Source organism: Lissotriton helveticus, chromosome 1_1 (genome assembly GCF_964261635.1).
Source record: "Lissotriton helveticus chromosome 1_1, aLisHel1.1, whole genome shotgun sequence".
NCBI classification, from domain to species: domain Eukaryota; kingdom Metazoa; phylum Chordata; class Amphibia; order Caudata; family Salamandridae; genus Lissotriton; species Lissotriton helveticus.
In genome coordinates, this window is record NC_136057.1 from 1,826,638 (window position 1) to 1,836,727 (window position 10,090).

General features: G+C 48.1%; 1 protein-coding gene across 1 annotated transcript; it reads left to right on the forward strand.

Annotated features, from left to right (window-relative positions):
• The first annotated feature begins 897 nt into the window (after nucleotides 1-897).
• LOC144766752 (olfactory receptor 10A7-like) lies at nucleotides 898-1,870 on the forward strand. The gene has a single exon (XM_078650504.1). It carries the CDS (start codon nucleotides 899-901, stop codon nucleotides 1,832-1,834), a length of 936 nt encoding a protein of 311 aa, XP_078506630.1. The 5' UTR covers nucleotide 898; the 3' UTR covers nucleotides 1,835-1,870.
• The last annotated feature ends 8,220 nt before the right edge of the window (nucleotides 1,871-10,090 follow it).

The following is a 10,090-nucleotide window of genomic DNA, read 5'->3' on the forward strand; positions in this document are numbered from 1 at the left end:
GGGGTACTCAAAAAGCCAGGTCTTCAGCTTCTTGTGGAATTCAAGAAGAGAGGAAGAGGCTCTTATGTGTAGTGGCAGGTCGGGCCACACTCCAGGACCCTTGGACTCCTGACCCCAAATCATTTAAGTCCTTGAAAAGAGTTTAAGAGACTCATTGAATTCTCAGGTGGAGCCTCAACAACTTTCCTCGCTCCACTCTGTTCTCCTCCTCCACCACCGCTCAATCAATCAATCAATCAATTATTTGTAAAGCGCACTATACACCTGTGAGGGTCTCAAGGTGCTGGGGGGGGGTGTGCTACTACTGATCGAACAGCCAGGCCTTGAGGAGTCTTATGAAGGTCAGCGGGTCTTGGGTCTGCCATAGGTGAATAGAGAGGGTGTTCCAGGTCTTGGCGGTGAGGTGGGAGAAGGATCTGCCGCCGGAGGTTGCTCTTCGGATGGGGGGGATGGTGGCGAGGAAGAGGTTGGCGGAGCGGAGCTGGAGGTTCGGTGTATAGAAGATGAGTCATCTGTTGAGGTGTGTGGGTCCGGTATTGTGGAATGCCTTGTGAGTGTGGGTGAGTAGCTTCTTCCAGTTATCTGAAAGTGAGAGAGGCAGTAAGTCTGGGAGACAGACTCAGGTGGAGCCACAACACCTCCCCTCATTCTACTTGGTTGTCCACCTCTCTCACCACTGCCTCGCCCTTGGCCTCGAGTGCAAAACACAATTAAAAAAACAAAGGAAAAAGAGAAGAACAGTAAAGAAATAACAAAAGAAAGAGACAATTCAACTTAAAGACAACGCACTATGCATAATGATGCTGGTGAAAGGAAAGATTGTAAGAATTTATCAACTCACTGCTGCCATTCTCTGTAAACCCACTAACTATACCCTCCTTTATATTTACAGAGTGGCATGATGGAGGAGAACCAGACCACGGTGAGAGAGTTTATCCTTGTGGGCTTCTCGCACATTCCATATCTGAAGATTCCGTTGTTTTTTTCTTTCTCCATTATTTATGGTGCAACCTTGTTGGGGAATCTTCTCATCATCATCATAATCAGCACTGATTTTCACCTCCAGACACCGATGTATTTTTTTCTAAGCAACATATCACTACTGGACATCCTGTGCCCTTCGGTGATAGTTCCTAAGATGCTGTCAGACCTCGTCTCAAGGACAAGGGTGATTTCCTATCATGGCTGCATGGCCCAGCTCTTCTTCTATATCCTCTTAACCACTGTGCAATGCTTCCTTTTGTCAGTGATGGCCTTTGACCGCTATGTTGCCATATGCCAGCCCTTGCACTACCACGCCATCATGAGCTTGGAGGTCTGTGTGCGACTGGCAGTTGGCCCATGGATTAGTGGTGGCCTTTATTCCTTGATTTACACGGTGGCAACCAGTCAGCTGACCTTCTGCAGATCCAATGTGATCAACCACTTTTTTTGCGACATTTTACAATTCCTGCAGATGTCCTGCTCTGACACAAGTGTGAACATGATCACTATCTTCCTCGGTGTAGTCCTTGTTGGCGTTGGGAACTTTGCTGTTGTTCTCGGCTCCTATGCCCGCATCATCTCCACTATCCTGAAGATTGTGTCCAGGGAGGGCAGGAAGAAGACCTTCTCCACCTGTAGCTCCCACCTCATGGTGGTGTCTCTCTACTATGGCACTCTCATCTTCATGTACTTCAGAACCCTGGCCAGCCTTTCACGGCCCAATGTCTGGATGGCTGCACTCATCTATACAATTGGCACACCAATCCTTAACCCAATGATTTATAGTTTGAAGAACAAAGAGATAATAGGGGCTTTGAGGCGAAAAGTAGGAAATATGGATTGTTCCTGAATTTAGTGATATCTCAGTATCAGCTCCTTGAATGCAGTGGTGAAACACTTAAACATTATGTTGGACATGCGCAGCACTCCTAAATGACTAATCTCTTTCACTGGCACCTGGCACCAAAATACATGATAGGATATTTGTAAGAAATTGGGTTATTAATTGACAGTAGTGAAAAGCCAGTGCAAATAATTATCACTATCCTTGTCATGTGTGAACCACAAAAGTTACTAAGGGCCTGATTATGAGTTTGATGTGCAGCACCGGGTCCACCTCGGGACCGCACCGCTAAACCCCTGGTCAAGCCACCCACCAGATTACAAGTATTTCTCAAACCTGGCAGGCTTTTTTTGACGTTCTCACTGCATTGTCTCCAAAACTGGGCACCACACTCTAAAGTCCATGCTGTGCAGGAGCTGGTGTGCAGGCACACTGGGGGGCACATGTTTCCTCTCAGACATGAACCACAATAAATACCGTGTCAGAGAGGGCACTCATAATATGCTTGGTGGAACCATGATGATGCCGTTAAGCATATTGCGGCCTCCTAACCTCCACAACACCACAGGGCAATGGTGGTTTGCTGGAGCAGGGCAAAGCTGGTCCTACCACCCTAATTGTAATAGGGCGGTTGGAAGACCATCACGACCTCGCGAACTTGGCGATCCGTGGACCACCAGACTTGTAATAGAGCTCTAAGGAAACTTGAGCTCAACCCTCTCGTAACTATGGCACAGAGCAGACATGCTTAACTTTAGAGGCAATATGTAAAGTGTTTCTGCAGTGCTCAAACATTAATAGGGTCAAACTGCAACACAAAACAAAATCCCAAACCAATTTGTGAAGACAGACAATATTTCCATAAATCAAATGACACCAAAACAACAAAAATCCATTAAATAGAACCGGAGATATGAATTTCTAAAATTTTAATTCAAAATTAGAGATGAGTAGATGAGTAAAATGTAAATATGCCAGAGTAATTTCAGTAATCACGCATTACTCCTGTACCATGACATTTCCGAAATAAAACAATCATTCTAGCATGAATAATTTAATTTCAAATTTGTTTTATTGATTTCAATAGCAACAATATACATAACATTGCATGGATTATGTGCCAGGTATATATCGCAATCAGGCGAAGAGTTCTGCGAGACACAGCCATCCCTTATGCTAGTGCCTGCAGTCAATGAGTTCGTAGTGCAGTGCAGGGAGTTAAGACACTCCGGTTGGCGTGAAAAGGAAATCATGGTTAGAAAAACCCCCAACGTCAGCCCCATCCCCTCCCCCCAACTCCCCTTCCCGCCCCCACCCCACCCAGTGTGCCGAACAAAAGGGACATACAGAGACATAGGCCTGTAGTGGCCAGTGTTATCAGTCAGGTGAGTTTGCAGGATCCTTTGCAGTCTCAGTGGGACGTAGAATTCGCAGGTATTTGGGGCACGTGATCTCATTGAATTCTTTGGAAAGAAGGGAGAGTAATGGAAGCCCAACCTTCTGAAAAGCAGCAGTGGAGTGTGTGAGCGTGGCGTGAATGCGCTCCATGCCCAGGACAAACCAGATTTTGTGTAGCCAACCTGTACGTGAGGGTTTGGTGGCTGAGCCCCACAGGGACAGGACGTGTTGAGTAGCTGCTTGCATGGTGACCCCCATCTGGCGGCCCCTCTGGGATTTTAGGGGGAAAGTGAGTCCATTGGGTAGGCCCAAGAGAGTGTATGCTGGGAACCTGGGGATTTCTGTGTCGAATGTGGAGTCAATCTCGTCCAAGACTGACTTCCAGTAGTCCTGGATCTCACGACAATCCCAGAGGAGGTGTGTCAGGGTACCCTGTTCTCCACACCCTCTCCAGCACAGCGCACTTCACGCGGGGTTACCCTTGTGGAGCCGGACTGGTGTGAGATGCCAATATATGGCAAGTTTCGTCGCTGCCTCCCTAGAGGGCGTGTTGCGTGTGGTGTGAGCAGCCCTGTAGTATACAGATCGCCATTCCTGGGGTGAGAGAGCCCTCCCCAATTCTGCCTCCCATCTTTTTTGGCCCGCTGATTTGCCTTGGGGGAAAGTCGGAGTGAGCATCTTGTATAGGTCTGTTATGAGGTGCTTGTCCGAGTCTTTGGTCACCAGCCATTTCTCGAAGGTGGTCATGGGCCTGCCGACCAAGGGTGCAACGTCCGTGTGAGTGAGCCAGTGACGGAGCTGGAAATATTGAAATAAGTGCGGGGAAACAACGTCATAGCCTTGGGTAATGTCTGTAAGAGTGAGAAAGCCTTTCAGGTCGAAAAGATGACCGGTAGAAAAGTTACTGATATTGCACCATTGCGGGAAGGCCCCGGAGGCGTTACCCGAGGGAACTCCGGATTATCCAGGACAGGCATTAGAGGGGATGGGAAGGTGGTGAGTCCTCTCTTGACCGCCACTGTGTTCCAGACCTGCAGGACAGTGCGGGTAATGGGAGACTTCAGGAGGTATCGTGGCTGGTGCTGTCTAAGGAGAAATGGTCTGAACCACTCCACCAGATAGCGGAGCTGCGCTGCCTGAAAATATTGCAAGAGATTGGGGATGCCCAATCCTCCCTCATCAGGACACCGGTATGCAAGTTGTTTGTGTATACGTGCCCGTTTGCCCCCCCAGATGAAATGATAGATATCGGATTGTAGAGTCTGAATGGTGCCCGCAGGAGGGAATACCGGAAGCGTCTGAAAAAGATATAGGATTTTAGGCAGGGCCATCATCTTGATAGCTGCGACCCGGCCCAATAGGGAAAGAGGCTGTTTGGCCCAACGTGCGAGGTCAGATCGAATCCGGGAGGACAAAGTTGTGTAATTGAGGGCCAGCGTTGAGGCAGTGGAAGCCGTGAGGGTAATGCCTAGATACGGAAGCTGTGCTGTTGACTGGATTCCTCCACCGTATACGGGCGGAGTAGCGTGCCCTTGCTCATTGCTGCCCAATGGCAATATAAGGGATTTCCCTCTGTTTATTTTGAAGCCAGAGACGGCTCCAAATGCCTGCAGTTCAGCCATAAAAGCAGGGACGGAGCGATCTGGACTGTCTAGGGCAGCGATGATGTCATCTGCGTATAACCCTATTGTATGAGGTTCCCGGCCAAAGGTCATTCCGAGTATGTTGGGGTTGTCGTGGATTTTTTGCGCTAGAGGTTCTACGTAGAGGGCAAATAGGAGGGGTGAAAGGGGGCACCCCTGCCTCGTGCCTCGTGGGATCTCAAAGGGGTCAAATCGTAGACCTCCTATGCGGACACGAGCCTGTGGGTGATGGTAACAACTCGCAATCCAGGCCTGGAAGCGGTCTCCCACTCGGTAGCGACGCAAGACTTGCTGTAGGTAGGACCAGTCTACACGATCAAACGCTTTCCCCGCGTCAATAGCCAATAATACAGAGTTCGAATTCTGATAATGGGCTTTATCAATTAGGTGGAGAAAGCATTTAGTGTTGTCGCTGCATTGGCGGTTAGGAACGAAGCCGGACTGGTCCGGCTCCAGAATGCCTGGCAGGCATGGGCCCAAGCGCGCGGCTAAAACCCCTGTAAAGATCTTCAGTTCTAGGTTAAGTAGAGATATGGGGCGAAATGCGGAGCAGTTGTCTGTTTTTTTACCCGGCTTGGGCAGCACAATGATCTCGGCCGCCAGCATGTCTGGGGAGATAGAGCTCGGACCTTCGAAAGAGTTGAAGAGTCTGGTGAGGATTGGGGCCAGCAATTGACTGAAGGTTTTGTAAAACCCGGAGGAGAATCCATCTGGCCCCGGGGATTTAAGAGGGCGGAGGCGAGAAATGGAAGCTAGGACCTCATCTAAGCGGATGGGGGCGTCCAATAAGTCCACATTGGTTTGCGACAGCTCCGTTATATTCGCGGACTCGAGATAGTTACCAATCTCGCCCGACGAGACAGCGTCCGCACCATACAAGGTGGCGTAGAATGTTCTAAACGCCTCTGCAATTTGGGGCTCGCTGGAAACCTCCTGGCCGGAGTCATCATCAGGGTAGAAATCTGGGATCGTTGGGTTTTCGCCTTCAGGACGTTGGCGATAAGCATGGGCGGATCTAGCGGATCTCGCGTACGCGAAATTGCGGATTTACGGATTCGCAATCCGCGAAGATACGCGAACTCTTGCGGATTTGCGGATTTTCCAGTTTTTTGTGTTGGCGCGCGTTCGCGCCGATTTTGGGACAAGTTCGCAATTGCGAACTTACTTTTCGGCTCGCAACGGCCACGACTATGTTGTTTCTACGTCTGGTTTATCATCACAGGTTCACAGCACCCTCTGTTTCACCACTGCCACCCTCTGGGACACCCATGCCACCCTCTGGTACATCCTCACTGCCACCCATTAGGTTTATTTATCACTGTAGATTATGGTGGTTGAAAAAAGCAAGCACACCTGCCCTTCTTCAACTGCCATCAATTAATTTGTGGGTCATTAATGTGTCAGTAATTTTGAAACTTCCAGTCTGGCTGGCACCTGCTTCCTTCCTTATCTGTAATTTGCTTTTTGTTGCAGTGAAATCTTTTTTCACAGGACCTTTATGGTCTACTTGTAGCTATTCTATGAGCCTGCTGTTTGGGTCATAGCAGGGTCATAGAATAGTTGCAAACTCTGGAGGGGCCCCTCAGGAAGCACTACCTTGAATGTTACTAATGTTAAGTTTGAACTTTTGCACCTGCTCATTGCTTTCAGTTTAGCTAAAATCGTTTTTTCTGCAATTTCGCGCGTTTTTTGGGGCTCGAATCCGTGCGAGATCGATTTCGGAAGCCGCGAATACGTGCGAATACAAAATTGTTTTTTGTGCGACGTGTATGTTCGCGTGATCTTGCGCGTGTTCGCGAGGCGCTTCTAGCTATACGTTTGCCAAGTTACCCTATCGGTCGTACACGGGCGCGGCCATCTTGTTTGCGTGACGTAATTCAGTTTCCGGCCGCTATGTGTAATCTCGCAAAGTGTGCTGCTCGCTAGTACAATTTCGCGCGTGCTCGCAAGGAAAATCTCGCGCGAACTTACCCACGCGGTCGTGAACGGGCGCGGCCATCTTGTTTCTCATTCATTGCTATGGTTCTGGGCATGCTTTCTCTATCCTCTCTCAATCTCTGCCATCCTTTGCTTGTTTGAAGTTTATTTGATCTAATTTTACTTATTATCTATCCCTCTATTTTTCTAGCTCTATATTTTTGTGTTTTCTGCTGCTTTTAGTTACTTTTAAACTACTTTTTTAAACTCTTTTCTTTTCTTCTTCACTATTCTATTTCTTGTTTATCATTTAACTGTATTTCTGCCCAGACCATGGTAAAGGGAGCCGGGAAGCACCCTGAGAAGGGGAAGGGTCCCGCACCCCGTGCCCGGCTCCCGTGCGGGCGTTTGAGGGGGGAGCAAGTGGTCCCGCGGGAGATCTTCAGCGCGGAGGAAGTGGCGGCACTCATCTTCCACGTCCAGCGCCGCCTCCCCAAGACGATCCTGGGAGGCGGCAAGATCGCGACCGGCTATGGCATCCGGGAGCGCCGCCAGCGGTGGGAGAAGGTGTGCCGGGCCATGTATAAGCTCTCTGGGGTCCGGCGCACATATAACCAGGCCACCCACCGCTGGACCGATGTCATGGACCGGGAACGGGACTTGCTGGACGCGCTCGGCGTAGAGGTCCCCGGGCTTGGTGAGTAGTAGTAGCTATTCATTTACTACTCTGTTTTATCCGGCTCTGTTATTTGCAAATCTTTGTTCTTTACCAAGAGCAATAATGCTGCCGATTACATTGAGGTAAATTATATTTCAAAATCTTCAATGCATTTCAGGTGCACTGCTCTCCTTCTCAGTAGCCTTGCTTGCTACTATGCTTCTTTGTTTTGTATGTTGTGTTCAGAAGCATTTCATTGGCCTGAGAAATTATGTATGAGTGTAGTGTAAAGATAAGAACTGCGTAATGCTAGACACTAAGGGTCATATTTTCAATTACCGGCGCATCCCTGCAAAGTAGCAGGGATGCGGCAGTAATTGTGTGCCATGCCACCACCACCCATTGGCCCAAAACGTCACAGAAGCCTTACGCATCTGTGCCGTAAAGGCAGCGCATTGCTGGAGTTGCGTGCCAACGATGGCGCAGCTCCAGCAATGCTCTGGGGTACCCTATCTCCCCAATGCTGCATCAAGCCGTACGTCGGCTTCAAGCGCGCAGGGTTTGAGTCATGCATCATTGTCCTAAAAGTGACTGATTGACATCTTGTAGATTTCCCTCAGCCACTTTTAGGATTCGTTCCTGCGCAGGTACGCCCTCCCTTGCGCTGGAACGCCCCCTAATGGCGCAGGGCTTTACAACGTGATGCATCGCCCATATGCCCATATGTGTTTTTTTTTTATATATACGCCGCACCAACACCATGGCGAGTCTTTTGTTCTGCCGCTGCGTCACAAAAGGCACGCAACAATGGAGGAAAATGAGCCGCAAGGGACTTCTAAATCAGCCCCAACAGACTGAAGTCCAGTCCTTCCTTTAGACACATGGCTATAAGAAGAAATAGTGGCGGTGGTGGGTGGATTGATAGTTTGAGTATTCACTGATCTGCAAGCAGGATGGACTTTGTCTGTCACTTCGCGTGCTGCGGACTGCTGCCTGCAGTGCCAGGCCTAGGCAAACCTCTTTAGTAGTCTGTTTATTGAGTTACATAGGAACTTTCTAAGTCAACGTTCCGCAAATCAGGCAATACGAATAACGTAGTATACCACATGAGATAGATCCCGTGGAATAGTTGTCTATCTATTTGCTATTTCTCCAAAATATTTTGTTATTGTTCTTTTGAAATGTTTGATTTGGTTGAAAAATCTCATCCATGTTTTCTGGATTTTCTTTCTTTCATGTTGTACATCAGCTCCCCCCAAGGGCAAGAGGACACAGGAGGAGGGTGCTGAGGATGCAGGCCAGGATCGGGCAGGCGAGGGCTCCTTTGCTGGCCCCAGTAAGTTTACATTTTAATAAAGAGTACCTATTTTTTCCTAGCGTTCCTCATTCGATTTTTTCTAAATCGTCTTTGATCTTCTTGTAGACTGGATATAAATTCTTATCCTGCCTCGAATATGACTCCCTGTGGTATTACTAGACTATTCTTATTAGTCTGTCTGTGTAGCTAACTAAGATTGGACATTTGGCAATTCCATTGGACTCCCATTCTATTCAGCAATAGCTCTATGCACTGTCTCCTTACTGACTAGATAGTGTGGCAGAGTCATTCAGCTCCCGAAGTCACCGATTATTGATCCCCAATGATCTCTATATTATCGTACGCAGGACAAGAGAGTACGGTGTCGCAGCACAGTCAAGAAGTGTCAGAGGCACTCATGCTTGCAAAAATTCCAAAACCTTTAGCTCATCCACTCTAGTCTGGAGGAACAAAAACCACAGAGTCTATTTAAGTTTAAAAGCTTTATTAAAAGTAAACACATTTATTAAAATCTACTTTGTCATAAAACTATTTAACTGAAAACGGAAAAGTGGTTAGTGCTGACGATTAATTGGACACATTTCTTGTGGTCGAGCCGAGCTCTCACCTGGTTTGAACTTGATCCTGGTCGTGTTCTTAGGAGTCAAGCTTCTGTCTGTTAGGAGAAAAAGTGGTGCGTGTTAAAAATCAAAAGCAAGCATTCATCAGTTGTGCATAAAAGTGCAGCAAGACAACAGCCTTCCCTGGAAAATGGGACATTTTTACTTTGGAGTAGACAGTCACAAATTATTACATTGTATTCAGTTTTTTTAACATTTCTCCTAGACCAAATATTATATAGTAGTGAGTGGTGTATTCTAACATTCTTAAATGTACTTTGTAGGTGTAACATCTGGTGACGGGGCCAGCGCGGAGGTGGCTGTGTTGGGCGAGGACTCGGCGGACTCTGGGGAGGAGGCGGTGCAAGAGCCGGCGGACGGTCCTGTGGGGGTTCAAACGGTGGTGGCGGAAACAGGTAAGCTATATATTCCTTACTTATTGAGATTGAAGACTGCATAGTGTGCTTTCTGCACGGGTGTATTACAAATCAACCAGGTAGTAGCCTCCTCGAAATGTACTTCGACTTAGCTGCAAAGTTTTTGGTGAGAAGAATCCCAATAAGTTCTTAGACGAACGTGATGGATGGGATGAACGAAAAGCGAAAGAAGGGTGTAAGTAAGTGGGACGCGAACTTGTATGATGGCTGGCAAAGAAGAACGATATGTGTTTGCTTGGCCCCCGAGGTGGCTGGGAAGGAAAGAATATGGTATGGTGCATGGCTGGGTCAA